The sequence below is a fragment of the Athene cunicularia genome, assembly GCF_003259725.1.
Source record: "Athene cunicularia isolate RWA chromosome 15 unlocalized genomic scaffold, athCun1 chr15_part1, whole genome shotgun sequence".
Lineage (NCBI taxonomy): Eukaryota > Metazoa > Chordata > Aves > Strigiformes > Strigidae > Athene > Athene cunicularia.
The window spans coordinates 5,156,052-5,170,849 of record NW_020799121.1 but is presented as its reverse complement, the minus strand read 5'-3'; the positions used below and the strand labels follow the sequence as shown (position 1 = coordinate 5,170,849).

At 46.0% G+C, this 14,798-nt stretch overlaps 1 protein-coding gene across 4 annotated transcripts in view; it reads right to left on the bottom strand.

Moving 5' to 3' along the window:
• Positions 1-607: 607 nt before the first annotated feature.
• ADORA2A (adenosine A2a receptor) overlaps positions 608-14,798 on the bottom strand; it is a 29,930-nt gene continuing 15,739 nt past the window's right edge. For 3 of the 4 annotated variants that reach the window (XM_026859948.1, XM_026859947.1, XM_026859949.1), the window contains 2 exons: positions 13,810-14,692; positions 608-6,730 (listed from right to left, as the gene is read on the bottom strand). In XM_026859948.1, the coding sequence (XP_026715749.1) occupies positions 5,770-6,730; positions 13,810-14,159 (1,311 nt within the window). In that variant the 5' untranslated portion in view covers positions 14,160-14,692 and the 3' untranslated portion in view covers positions 608-5,769. Of the gene's footprint in view, positions 6,731-12,703; positions 12,804-13,809; positions 14,693-14,798 lie in introns of those variants that run through there. The other variant, XM_026859951.1, reaches the window with a different exon arrangement.

The following is a 14,798-nucleotide window of genomic DNA, read 5'->3' as shown; positions in this document are numbered from 1 at the left end:
TTTATTCTGTCAGCATTGCTCAGAACTGGCTTGAGAGACACCATGGCAGCATCTAGATTCACTGCCTCCATTTCCATACTAGTTTGGCTGACATCAATCAGGCTGGGGCTAGCTCAGCCTGAGAGGCACTGGCAGAACAGGAGAGAAGTCTGAAATTGTGATGGTCTTACGAGGAGGTCTGAGGTGCAGTGGCAGAGCCATGTGGACAGGGAACCAGCAGGCTGGGATGCCCCAGTCACACTGGCAGAGTTGTTTCTTGGTCTAGTTATGGACCCTTCAGGTCCTGTTACACTGTTCCTGACGCTGCAGCAGTTTGGGCAAATACAATGCTCTACCTTGTGGTCAGCAGACAGCTGTAGACCGTTTCTCTTATTGCACAGATGACATATCCCAGGATGTCAGAGATGTGAGGGGTCTTCGAGCCCATCTGGGTCTGTCACCTTAGCCCATGCTGATATCTTCTGCAAAAGAATAGGCAGTGCCAGGGACAGAGCTCTCCAGAAGGATCAATCTACAGAAAAAGCTAATAAAAAAATAAGAAAACACTTGCACAGAAAAGAGCCAGCCAGCCAGATCTTCCTGGGACAAAGGCACTCACGCTCTCTTTTACAAATATATTTTATTATTTTAATGCTTATTAAGAAATGTAACCAAGACAGACTCAGCAGCACCAGCGGCTCCTCACTGCCCAGCAGTCTGATGACTTCACAGATATGAAAACTTCACAGATTCAAAAAAAACCTTTGGTCAACGCACTTTAAATACATTGGCATGCACAGATTCTCCCACCCCCTTCCCTCCCCTCCCACTGGTAACTGACAAACGAGGTAAACCAACAACTATATTCATAAAACATTTAAATTAAAAGAGTAATTGCTTTATAGTGACAGCGTGTGCAGCAGGGTGTTCATAGTGTCTTGGTTTGCAGACCACAGAGACAACCGCTCCACAGGACAGGGGGCAGGAACAGCAGCTCCTGAGACAGAGTGTTGGAAGCAAAGGATGTTCTCAGATCAACAGGTTCCAGTCTTGATTTTAACACATCCTTGTGTGAACAGTCCCAGCAGACAAGACAGAGAGGGAGTTACACACAACACTGCCCCAGTTTGGGGATTCTTAGTCTGTCAGGGTTAGTCACCTCTCATGCAGATGAGGAACTGGTGTGATTTTAGTTACTCTTGATGTGTTTTACTGTAAAGGAGGCCAAAAGCTCAGAGCTAGAAAGAGAAAACTCTCTGGTATGACTCAGTGCAGTTTGAAGCCCAAAACAAACTGGGAGAGAACTGACTACTAGGCAGCTAAACTTAGCAAACACCACTAGAGAGTATTCTAGCATTTAAATGCATTGCAGCACTGTTACAGCATGCTCATCCTTCCCACAGAACATGGCTGGATTGATTTGGTTTTACATAGGGCTCATGTTCATGAAGCAGAAGAGCTTGTGTTACACCTGGACACACTCCTGAAATGATACAATGCATCTGAAAAGAAAATAATCTATAAGAACCACCTCTACCTCAGTCACATATAGAGCATATGAAGTCAACCCTCGGCACACATCAGGCAAGGCTGCCCCTCTGCAGTGACACCAGGAGAGCCGTAAGATGTATATCCTTTCCAGAGTCCTCCTTCAGCCTGTCATACCTTGGTCTCATGCCAGCACCGCTCCCCTGAGACCATCTGTGCAATCCTCAGCACGTCCCAGCACATTCCCGCTTCCCTGAAATCCTCCCAAACACCAACCCTACAAATGTTCCTCCACCGCCACCACCTCCTATCTAACCCTAACCCTCCAGTCTGCTCCCACACCTTACAGAGTTTCTGATATCCACTAGAATCCCCTGGAGCCTCTTTGAAAAGGAATGATCAAGGATTCCCACCACTCCATATAACTCCCAAGTCCATCTGCACAATGGTCCATCTGCACCTCCTGGTACCAGCTGGGATCAGTGGCAAACCCTTCCTGTGTACAGTAACCCCAGCTGTCCCACCATGCCAGATTGCTTCTCTGTGCAAGAGCTGCAGCTCAAGCTTGCACAGAAGTTTGAAATATTACTGATCCAAAACAAACTCTGCAGACAAAGCTGCAAAGTGCATTTATTTGCACATACAAAAAGCAGCGCCCTATTGAGGAGAGGGCCCCAAGAAGAACTCTTGATAAAATTACTCCTGGCAATGGATCAGACTTTACTTTCTCCAAAACCCCGTAAAGCATACAAACACTGGAGTCTAAGAGTCTTCAGGGAATGGTGAAATTCATGGAATGCCCTCACACCAAACGAGGCACCACATCTCTCTATGGGTCTTCAGCCATTTTTAGTAAGAAGTTCTAGTACAATGAAATTAGTCTTTTCTTACTCCAACTTTTACTCTCTGGAGGCACTTCACCTTGGATTCCCAAGTAGGTCTTCTCCAGCCACTCCTGATGGTCACCTAATTCTTTCCTTTGTCTTGGTACCATCTTTGTTTATTCAGAGCAGCTATATTTCATTAGCTAAACATTCTCCAGCTAGAAGGAAAATGGGGATATGAGTGGGGAGGTTAGGAAACAATTATTTAACTTTTTCTCTAATGCTCCCTGCCTTATGCTGTTTGGAAGACGGGTACTTTTCTCAAGAGTGCAGAGCACTGCCAGGAGAAGGAAACAGCACATTTCACTGATGGGACCCTACAGCTACTTTTTTTTTTTTTTTAAAAAGCAAGCCTTGAAATTATGATCCCTAGGAAACAAGAAATAAGAAATCCAAAACTCTGTTCAAAAGCCTCATGCTCCCTGCTACAACTGCTTTGGAAGCATCTTCTGAAGGTCCATCTCAGACATGTGTTTGCCAGAAGGCACACAGCATGTGGTGCAATTGCCATCCTTTCCTTCCTGTGACTACAGACTTCCAATTCTATAAAAAACACGCTGCCTCCTTACCCCCACTGCATTTCCTCCTGCACACATCCCCTGGCCCCTTCACACCCCCTTTTCATTACAAATCTGGATCACTAATATTGAAAAAGACTGGACACACTTAGGGGGCATCTCAAACAGCAACAGACCTAATCTCAAGACATCTGGAAACTCAATAAGCTCTCATGGCGATCTGGTTGGGAAGGAAAGCTTTCCAGAGGGACAGTCCTAAGTTTGTCACATCAACATAGATCAACTTGATTCTTGTGGCAACCAAGCAAGAAGCTGCCATAATTGAGTGCGAAGAAGCTCAGGAAACAATAGAAAGCAACCAACCCACATCAGCCATTGAAAGTCTGATGCAATGTGGCATAAAACATCCCTTTACAATGGCAACTAAAGCTCAACAGGAGACACTTCTGCACTCGCGTGTGTTCCAGCACATGAGCAATGCTGGTATTTTCCCACACTTCCTTCCCTGCTCTGCTTCTTTGTGGACCTAATTGTTATTGACATGAATACCGGATGTAATCTTGTGTTATTCTTAGAAACATTTCAGCTCCCAACTGAGGCCTGAAGAGATCAGATCCCCATTTTCCTGAGTTCCTCTGCCACTGTGACAGAAGGTCCCTCCCACAAATAATCTACAGAGGAGCCATCCCACAAATAATCTACAGAAATATTCCATCAAGAAAGATTAACAAGATCCCCAGTCACCCTACAGAGGAACTACCTATGACGTCAGTCACGGGGAAATGGCTTAGTGTTTGTTAATGGTACTGGAGTGATAATCCACGCCTCTGACGTTAGACTACGTGGAAGAGCTGTGCCAAGAAAGCAGCGATTCAGTTAAACTGTGAAGTCCATTGTTCCATAAACTTGCCTGCCTTTCTGCTAAGAATTGTGGTGGCAACCACATCTTTTTATCTACCTCACAGTAAGCTTTGTGCTAGCCTGGAACAGTTACATACTTGAACACATTCAAGCATTATAAACTACTTACCTTCGTGTAGGGAGACTGGCAAAATGAAAATTATCCTCAAATAAAACTGACTTTTCATTTTAATAGTTCACAATATTTAAAATAAACATGGAATAAGAACACACAAACCTAACCTGCTCTTCCTCAAATATCAAAATCCAGTTCCCCTTTACTTTCTGAAAAGTACATTATTTGGCTCAGAAATGTTAGTGGACAGATGCGAGGAGGAGCCAGGTTTGGGGAATGATATTTCTGATGTTTTCAGCTAGGGAATAAGCCTCAGATCCCTGGAATTACCAGACTTTTAGTTTTCCAGTAGGCTCATTACTGCCTGTCTCTCCAGAAGGCTGGTGGTATTGGACATGGATTATTTGTCTGGAAAACAAAAACTAGACAATCCTTAGGTAGAATTCAAGCTGATGTGGCATTCTGCTGTCCTTGAGCTACCAGGCTTCATAAGCAATACAGAAAATTATCCAACTGCTGTGAAAACCTCTAAAAACAAACTACATCAGTACATATGCTTTTTGCAGCACAGATTTGCGTGTTCTTTTATAAGATTACTGCAGTTTCTAAACTGATTTCCACTACTACTGATGCCTTTCAGCTTCTCGGAGTAGGAGCATCTTCGAACCAGACAAACCCAGCTCCATTGGCCTCTGCATCACAGGGACACATTGAGCTTCACAGTAAAGCACATCAGGAAAAAATACTGAAGTCACAGGAGAAAGCCATAGGAGAAGAGGTGTTTAAATAATTCCAAAAGTAAGTTTTAGGTATGTGTGTGTGTTCCTCCCTACACCAGGAAAGAAAAAAAAATCCCACAGCCTTTTGAGTGAGGATGAAAACTACCAAAATCTGGAAAATTAGCTCTCCTCACACATATTTGGGTCCATGGACGGCCTCTGCATTCTAGGAGCTCAGGAGGACAAGCACAGAGACAGTGGGGGGAAAGCAGACAGTGCCCACCAGCCTACAGACAGCTCACACACCCGATAGCTCTTCACAGCACCTCAGGGCATGACGGTCCTGGTGACAGACCACAGTCGGCCTGCTTGTCTACCACCTGCAGCACCAACCCCTGCTAACAGCCCTTTTGCCATGGGAAATCCATATTACAGACTCCGTTTTCATTATTTGTTAGATGAAGTGGAGAGCTATGAGGTCATATTTGCCTTGTGCATCTGGAACATTGAGCGCTCAGGGAATGGATACAAGTTCTTGCCCATCTTTTATAACTTAACATAAAGTAATCTTATCAAGACAAGAAAAAAAATATGTTTGAGCAACCCGTTGCAGTATACACTTTAAAAACATGAACTGAAAGACCAAATGCCATGGTCGAAGGCATCCAAAGTTCCCAACAGGTAAATCCTTCCCTCTCCATGCAGCTGCTGGCATCCTTCCTGACCAACAGATGTTGCTATCCCCCTTTTGTTTGTTGCAGGCCCAAAGTACTAAAAGGCCCCTTCCCTGTTGCTCTTTGCAATTCAGTGAATACTTCCAGCCATGCTTTTATTTCTGTTGGTAAAGACAGCATAACTGACACACAACCACAGATACACGGTACAGCATTATGTCACGATACGCCCTGCATCGGCAGAGTCTCCCAGTGCTGAACTCGGAATGCCATCTTTGACCTCGGCACCGCTCTTGGTGACAGGTCATTGATAGGTAACGTGTCCCTCCTTCCTTAGTCCATTTCAGTGGTCTCTTGGCTTTTCTCCAGTCTAGTATTTAGGATCATCCCAACAGTCCTGGGTAGGGACCCCTTTCTCCACAGCACTCTGAATACACACCTTTCCCCCCGCCCCCCAACCTCCCTTTCTGCCATGGCAGAGGTCACCAATGGAAAAAAAATAATTCTACCAGGAAGACACTGAAAGTCTTATCAGGAAACATCAGCTGCTGCAAAGGCTGCTCTTTCCAGATCTGAGTAAGACACCTGGGCATCAATTAGCTCTTCACTGTGAAGCTCTCTGTTCATGCATGCCTCAGAGAGAATCCCGTTTTTGCAGGAATGTGGGATATGCCCGTTCGTCTCCATGTCCAGAGCATTTCCATTCTGGTGCCATTCCAAGCCAGCTTTGCATTTGTTTAAGTTCTGCTTTTCAGGATCCCTGTGGATCTCGCCATTGGTGTATACCTCTAATGCATACTCACTGATTCGTATGCTGGCGTTCTCTGCATCCCCACCATGAGTGGAAGTCCTGGAGCTGGCTGTTCCTGCCTTGAACGGCTCCTTCCGGCCCAGGATATGCTGGCTGATAATTTTACGAAAGGTGTATCGGAACTCCCTGATTCGGTAGGCATAAATAAGAGGATTTACAACCGAGTTGGCATGAGACAAGATAATTGCCAGATACATCAGCCAGAGGGGAGCATGTGCGCAATTTGGGCAAAAAAGGGTAAAGCAGTTAATAATATGTAGTGGAAGCCAGCAGACTGCAAACAACCCAACAATGATGGCTAAAGACTTAGCTGCATGGACTTCTTTCTGCAAAGTGGAGCGAGAACGTTCCCCGTGTACCATCTTGTTCTCCATCTGCTTGAGCTGTCGTCGGGCTGCCATGAAGATTTTCAAGTAGATACCAAACATGAGGAGGAGGGGTAAGAGCACACAGGCAAAGAAGTTGTAGTAGACCATGTACTCCATGGTGACCACAGCCTCAAAGAGACATGCCACCATGCTGTTGCTGCAGTTGATGGGAGAGGACCTATTGGAACCCAGCTCTTCAATCTGGGAGCGGTTGTGCCACCCTAGCATTGGTGTCAAGCCAATGATGAAAGATAATACCCAGCAGATGGCAATGATACCTTTAGCTCGAGAGCCAGTCACCAAGCCATTGTACCTATAAAGCAGAGGAAAAGGGAATTACATCAGTATCATTCAACAAGCCCCTGACTCCCAAGCAACTTCCCAATGGCCCAGAGCACAGGAGACAGCAAGAAGGGCACCTGCTTCTTCAGAGGGGCCTTTGAACTGCTGTGCAGAACCCACGCGGCACAGCACAGCAAGGACTCCATGGCAACATTGTATGCCACCTAGTTCCCTCTCCTTCCCTTTGGGCAGTGAATAGGTGACATAAAAGTAGGGAAATTAATACAGTTTTCATCTGTGTTCCTTTGCTTCACCAGCCCACTTGGTCACGCACATAGATCTTGCAGCCTGGATAATCAACAGCACTGCTCTGACCCTTGGTGAGGAAGACCACCATGGCTCTCTTGCTGAAGGCTGATGTAGTTCCTCCTTTCTGGCAAAGGAGTAGCCTTGTAGCACGGAATGATTTGTTTGAATTATCAGCCAGTTCCCAAGGCCTCACAGGTTACTGCGAGTCCTGAGCTGACTCCACCAGTTCTCCTCTCTGAAAATGTAAATCAGGGCAACAGTTTAACATTTCAATGCAATTTCCTTCCCTTGGTAACTCTTAGCATGGAAAGTAGATGGCCAGATTCCCACATTGTCCAGTGTGGGTCCCACACTGTACTTGACCCCATGTCTCTGCGATCGGACAGCGGTAGCACTGGGCTCCCAGTGTTTACCCAAAGCTCCTTCTCCCTCTGTCCCCAGAATTCTCTCAGCAAACAAACATTTAAAAAAAAATAATCCAACAAGCCATAGAAATCTTTCCATCTCTCAATGAAGTAGTTACTCCCACAGGTTCATGCTCCTATCCCCATGCAAGTTCAAGACAGGGGAGGAGAGAGGCTGCTTTTGCCAGGTACAGTACAGAATGGAGATGCTGCGCGTGCTTTAAATCCCTGCTGACGGGCCTTGGGAAAAAACTGGCTCCACAAAAGACCCAGCAGCCTTGAGTCTCCCTTCCTCAGTTGCATTTCAACATCTGAAAAGAGGGAGTGGATGAGGGAGCCAGCCACACAATTCCCAGTACCCAAAATACACTGATATCCTCCTTCCAGAAACGAGGGAGGGATTCAGCTGATTCTGAGAGATAAAAAGGTTTCTCCAGCAAGCAGGGGATCCTGCTCAGTGCTTAGGGGATGCTAAGGGCACAGCATAGATGGTAGCAGGGAGTTGCTCACATTTAGACCTCATCAACACAGCAAAGCAGCATCTGTGCTTTGAAAAGTACACTCGGGAACCAAGAGATTGGCTGAAGGCACTTGAAGCTTGGAAAAACAAAAAACAAACCCTCAAAACCTTGCAGCCCTGGAATTGGCTACATCTTGTCAGAGGAATTTTGAAATTGTGCAGCTGTTATCCCACGACTAGAGATGTCCCTTCCCTTCCACTAAAAATATATTCATTACTGCTCCAGGCAAACACGCCCCCACTTCTCCCTCCCTCTTACCCTCTGGGGATTCCCATGCAACAAACTTTACAAGGCTTAGGAGCAGCACTTAACCCAAGCAGCTGCCTGCTTTCCAGCTGCAATGTATTGTGCTGGCAGCGGCAACTGCCAGCCTATCGGGGAGTGCATTTCCATAATGTCTTGCCCAGGATGTCCGAGGGTTAAAGCCAGAAAGCTCACAGCATCTCCTGACATAACGTGTGTCACTAGGTTGGCCAGGTACCCACTGGGAAGTGTGAATTCACTTGGGAGAGCTTAATTTCTGGGATCCACATGAGACACCTCTGCCTGACTTGGCTGAGGCAGGGTTATTGTCCAGATGGACTTTCTGGACTCGTTCCTTTTGTCCACTTGGAGATGTCACCAGGCCGGCGTTGAAGAGTTTGTGCACCTGTCTGGACAAAGCTAGTCTCTATCCCCAGTGCTGCATGGCTCCACGTGGCAAGCGCGGGGCTTCCAGGAAGCATCACATATACTGTGAGTTGCTGGCACCTATGCAGGAAACAGCCTGCTGAAGGGAGCTGCTCACACCTACAGCCATGCTCTGCATAGTTGGCGGGTGACTTTGTAGCATGTCTGGTGTGTCCAGACAGCACTGGATTATCTGTGCACAAACAGTTCTTGCATTTCCTGGAAATACTCAACTTGCTAAACAAACAACAATTTCCACTAGTGAAGTTCCAGACAAGGAACGTTAGTTAGTGCAGAGCACAAGGACACTGTCAGTGGAGGTGGGCGTGGGTCAGTCACCTGACTCCTCTAGAAAACAAAATCCACTTTTGCAAACACATGAAAATGGGGAAGTTTTCCCCAAAATAATTTCACTTGCCCTGTTGCTCTCCCAACCATCAGGCTGGCAAACTGATCCCAGGAGAACAGCAGCCCCTGGTGAATGTACAACTCATCTGTGCTGCCCAGAGTAACGTGGCTGAGGATGTGGCACTTCTGGGTCCTTGGCCTCAGCCCTGTGTCATTGAGACAAGGATTCCTGCACAGAGCGCAGCACCTCACCAGTCTGAGTCATACACTCTGAAGCTGAGTGGAAGACAGAGCTGGTATAAGAACCACAGGGTCCTCAGGTAGAAGTTAAAATCTTTCCATACATTGCACGACACGTAGCTGGCCTAACTCATCATCACAGCATCCACCCAGCCTGCTGCTTGTCTTCCAAACCCACCTCTGGCTGACAGCACTGCACATCCTGGCCTGGTGGCTCTGCCAGGAGTGGAACACATTTCAGCCACCTTTACTGCATCACACCAGAAAGCCTCTGCTCAGCGGTGGGTGCGCTGGGCTTTGATCTGAATTCCAGCAGCGCTCAATGGTTTTTAACAAATCACTAGAAAACACCATTCACTGAACACATCCGCTCAACAGCCCGCACCTCAGGCAGCTGCAGTCACGGGGGGCAAGACAAAGGAGGATATTCTATCCCTATTACATGTACCTGGAAATGAGAGACACCAACAATCCCAGATCATCCAGGAAATATTGCGGCAGAGCAAGAAACCAAACCCAGATCTTCCCATGCTCCACGTGAACAAGCCTTCCCCAGAAAACTCAGTCCAGAAGCTTTTTCCCCTATTACTGGCTGCTAACCGATAGTAGTGCTGGTCTGTGCTATGGAGACAGGGTAGGGTGGGATCCCACAGGTGGGCACAGGGCTCTAAACAGCAGGAGCAGTAACAGCACCTTTCTTATGCCGGTGGCATGATCAGCTTCCAGACTAAAACATTGGTAAGAGCAAGTTCCACTGTGGCCTGTGAAGCCATAGGCAGCTGGAAGTGCTGTGGTGGAACACGGCTGCTTTCAAAGCCACACCCATGGTTGTTCAAAGGAGGAAGTGAATTATTCGTCTCTCGTATTAGGCTGAATCTGCCCATAATCTATTTGACACAAACATGAGCACATGCTGGAAATGCTTGTCATAAAGTCAAAAGGTTTATGGTGAGCAGGGAAAGAAAGAAGTCTGGATATGGCTCAAAGTGACAATAAACCACTAAATCCCTGATTCACTGATTCAGATGCTCACATATGACTATTTGAGAAGGCAGCCCTAGAGAATTAAAGCAACAGCTGAAATAGACTGTTCTCAGCACAAAGGTCCCCACCGTGCCCTACACTTTGTTCAGGGTTTGTGTTCATCTCCCCTGTTCTTTCCACTCCAGACTTTGAGAAGGCAGTTCTTCATGTCCAGCTCCCATAGCCTCTGGCAGAAAAGCATCCCAATGCCATCTCAGAGCTGTAGTTTCAATCACCAGTACATGGGATAAATCTGTTCCAGTGTCCCAAACGTCAGGGAGATGCACCTTAGTAATATTCTCCCAGAGAAGCATGCTAGTAGCTTAGGCACTCATCTCCAAAGCAACTCTCGGCAGAGGAGAAAGTCTGCACTTCAGCAAGCTGCTGTAGCCAGCACTGTATGACCTGCATATGTATTTGTGCCACGGGTGAATACTTAAATCCAGCATACAGAGCAAGCAGTAACCTGAGAAAAGTTTTCCATTTGGCTGCAGGAGGAAAAATTTCTCCTCTCTTTCCAGTGCATCAGAGCTACCTGTCCTTCACCATGGGAGTATCTTTACCACAAATGCCTGCACAGGAACACGTGGCTGGGCACTGTGCCCGTGGAGCATTTGCTGGCACCAAAGAGCCTAGAAAGCCACAATTGTTCTTGGCCCATGACTTCATCCTGGAGCTCAGACTTGCAGCCAGTTTTGTTTAGAACACCCAGGGGTTTTGTATCAGTGTGCGCAGGTTTTCAGGTACCTGCCACATTAGAGACAGTTTGGATTTTATCCTAGACCAAACAATGGCTCAGACTCACTTCCTTGGGAGTGCTTTATTGCCACTTGCAGAGCGTTACCTTTATATAAAACCTGGCAGAATTCAGCAAAGTGTTGGAGAGAGTTTATCAAATTCTACACAATGTTTTAATCATTTGAAAGGTAGAGCCCATAAGATATTCACAAATATTATGCATTTTTAAATTTTACCTATAGATGTCTTTCCTTACTGCAATTTTTGGAGGGAGAGCCTTTTATCCACAGAAAAATCATTCCAAAGGTAACTCTAATAACGTACTGGCGTGTCCAGAACCAAGCCGTATCAGAATTCCCACTCTTCTGCCTCCTTAATACTGACAGTTTACTTGTGTGAGAGTACACATCCACCCACCTATCCACTGAGATATGTGTTTACCTTCCTTAGGACAAATCAGACATGAAACAGGTGGGAAAAAAAAAAAAAAAAAAGAAGAATCAAAAATAGATTTGGCCATTTCTGGTTTTGCTGGAGTGAAGGAAGTCTGATTTATTATTTTTTTTTAAGAGCATTCATCTAATGAATACTAGGAATGCCTGGTGTTACCTTGAGGAGGAGAGGAGGCTTTTCTAGACATTAAGGGATGGGGTGAAAACGCTGCATCTTTAGTGGCAGAAGTTTTCTTGATGCATTTTTTACACAACCAGATATTAGAAAAAGAAGGAATTGGGGATGTGAGCAATCTGAATCATATCACATTTCCCTTTTCAGCTAATCAGCTTTCACTTTCTCAGCATGTCTGTGGCTATAAATCTAGGACTTATTCATCCATAAATTCTTAAGGGGAAACACAATTGACAAGTTCTTTGCTCCTACTGTAGAAGGACAAATGAGCAGAGGACACGGAGGGGCAGGAACCCATGGATCTACCTGCAGGTTTCTGCATCCAATCAACTCCGCTGTTTCTGGGGCAGAAGAGGGTGTGCTCTGTTTTTTCAAAAACAACATCGCAAAACCGGTACCTTGCCCAGCACTGATGATGTCTGATTTTTCTAAAAGACTCTTTACCTTGGCTATTCCAAGAACTTAAATTTTCAAGACAATATAGTTACAGTGATAACCCCCAAAATGGGCAGAAATCCAGATTTTTAAATCCTTTTTCTGGCAAGTCATCCTCTAGCAATAAGAGCGCTTAAACTGTCAGCAAAAGCTTTCAGAGTTAGCTCATGTGAGATGAACTAAAGACATCAGCCCTTCTCAAAATAATTTCAGAGGCAAGCTCCCAAGGGCTACTCTACCTATGTTTCTTTGTACCATTTATCATTATTTTGGTTTATAAACTGAAACCATCTCTATGTAGAACTGCAGAAAAGTGGAGATAGTCCAATTTATAGGTAACTAATTTCGATAGTTTTCTCTGCAATAGAATGGAAAAGTTGTTCCTTACAACTACATCAAAAGTAGAGGCTGTAACAGGTACAACTCTAGATTTAGAAACCAACAATTAACAGTAATGTTATAGCAGCACAAGCTTGCCAAGGCAAGGCTTCAGGAAAGACTATGCTGCACTGGTCCGCATGGAAAGGTAATCTCTGCAGCCCTAAGGAAAAGAATTCTTTCTATTTTTTAATGTCAGGTTTGTGTTAATTGACATAAGTGCTGTATGATCACGATATTCACAAAACTAAATTGCACACGTCAACACATGATTTAAGCTGAACAGGAGTGAGGATGTCCAAAAATTCAAACTTGGGAGCACAACAATCAGAAATTTGTTCCATTTTTGCAGCCACATTTGTTGTTCAGGATAGGAAGCACGTCTCTCCATGCCTGAGAGCATGCTGCATCCTCCTAAGGACAAGGCGGGAAGGAAGGAGACTCCTACACTTTGCCTGCGCTGGCCTCACCGGGGCTTCCTCTACATCTTTTGGGCTTACTAAATGACTCGGAAGCACTGTCACATAGCATTCAAACCCAGCCCACAAAATGCAATGCTGCTTTGCACCCACAGACAGACGTATCCCGTCACAACATGCTTCTGGAAAACTGAACTGAGTAGCAGCCTCTCTGCATGTGGCAAAACTTCCCCTCATCCTACGTCAGCATCCCTGGTTGCACACAAAGTAGCAATTAGTCATATTCAGCTTTCAAGCTGTAATATTGAAACGTCCTTTTCTTTCTTTAAATTCTGGAGTACAGACCACAGAAACACCTTTGGTAGCTGTGGGTTGAGACAAGCCTCTGCCTTGACCTAATACATACGTTGCTTCCAGAGGCAGTGCCTAAACCAGCCAAATGTTCCTCAGGCCCACTTCTTCCTAGCCTGTTGCTTCTCCTCCTTTCACATTTAATGGACGCCCAAGAGAAAACCCCCATCCACACACTCCACATCCCTGCTGCTACAGATGCAGGCAAGCCTCCCATTCTCCCCATGTGAAAGGAGACAAGTTGCCTTCACTCCTTTTCTGCCCTCCACCATGTGTTGCTTTAGCTCCACTTTCCCACAGTGATCCTTCTGGTGCTGCTGGCTGCAGCTCAGAGTGCAGGTTATTGAGGTTACAGCACAATCCTGTCTAAATATGGAATGGCAGCTCCCAGGCAGCGCCGTCGCGATGCCATGGGCACACACCATATGAGGACAGAGAAGAACTGGAAAAAGAAACAACCAGAAAATCCAGCAGCCAAGGCAGCCTTCTAGACCTAGAAAAGTTAATGGTTTTTTCAAATTACAGGTGAAGAAGTTCTGCTCCTCATTTAATCTTTTGTTCCTCAATTCATCTCCAGATCCCTTGTTTTTACTGATGTCCATCCCTTGCCAACCCAGCCCCTCCGCCCCCAGCCCAGCCCGTGCCTACCTGAGGGGTATGCGGATCGCAATGATTCTGTCGATGGCGATAGCAAGGAGGCTGAAGATCGAACTCTGAGTCAAGACCAGGACGAAGCAGGCAATGAAAAGGCAGCCATAGAAGAAGGCACAGAAGCCGGTGCTGATGGTGATGGCAAAGGGGATTGCCAGCACGCCCACGGCAATGTCAGCAGCAGCCAGGGACACCACAAAATAGTTGGTGACGTTCTGCAAGTTGCTATTCAAATAGACTGCCCAGCAGACCAGGATGTTCCCCAGGATGGCCAGCACTGCAATGACCAGTTCCAGGACGATGTAAGCTACGTCTGAGAGGAAGTCTTCTTTCCCATGTACTAGCATGGTGAGAACGACCAGGCCAATGTGAGAACGTGCCAGAAAAGCTCAGCGTTCATATCTGCAGAGCACTGAACAGCCAAGACACCTCAAAGCTGTCTGGGGTCTGAAGAGCACTCAGCTGCCAGCTGGTGAAGGTTGCTCACACACATCCTTTTCTCCCCATAGCTGTTCAAGATCTTTACAGTAGCAGATGTCAAGAAAAAAACCCAGGGCTTGCCAACTCCAGCAAAGTGGATTAACCAGATGCAGAACAATTCAAACTCCAGCAGACAAATGGACAGGAGAATATCTCATGTAGACATACGCTGCTCCCCAGGCCACCAAGTCCAGAAGGCAATACAACACTCGAAGTATGGCAGTCTCACATCAGCTGCAACTTTTGGTTCCCGTTGACAATCATACTGCTAGTCGTGGCTTCCTGTCATCCACATACCTACTAGCAACATCCTCTGGTTCTTTTTCACCTTTTCCCACTAGGACATGGGAAAGGCTCCTTTCAGTTGAAGCAAACATTCAACTTCTTCACTTGTAGTTTCCTTTAAAAAACAAAAACAAAAACAAACACCAACCACATACACTAAGTAATCAGCTCTACAGAGGAGATGGAAAAAGCAAAATCTCATTAAAGTGGCATATTAAATT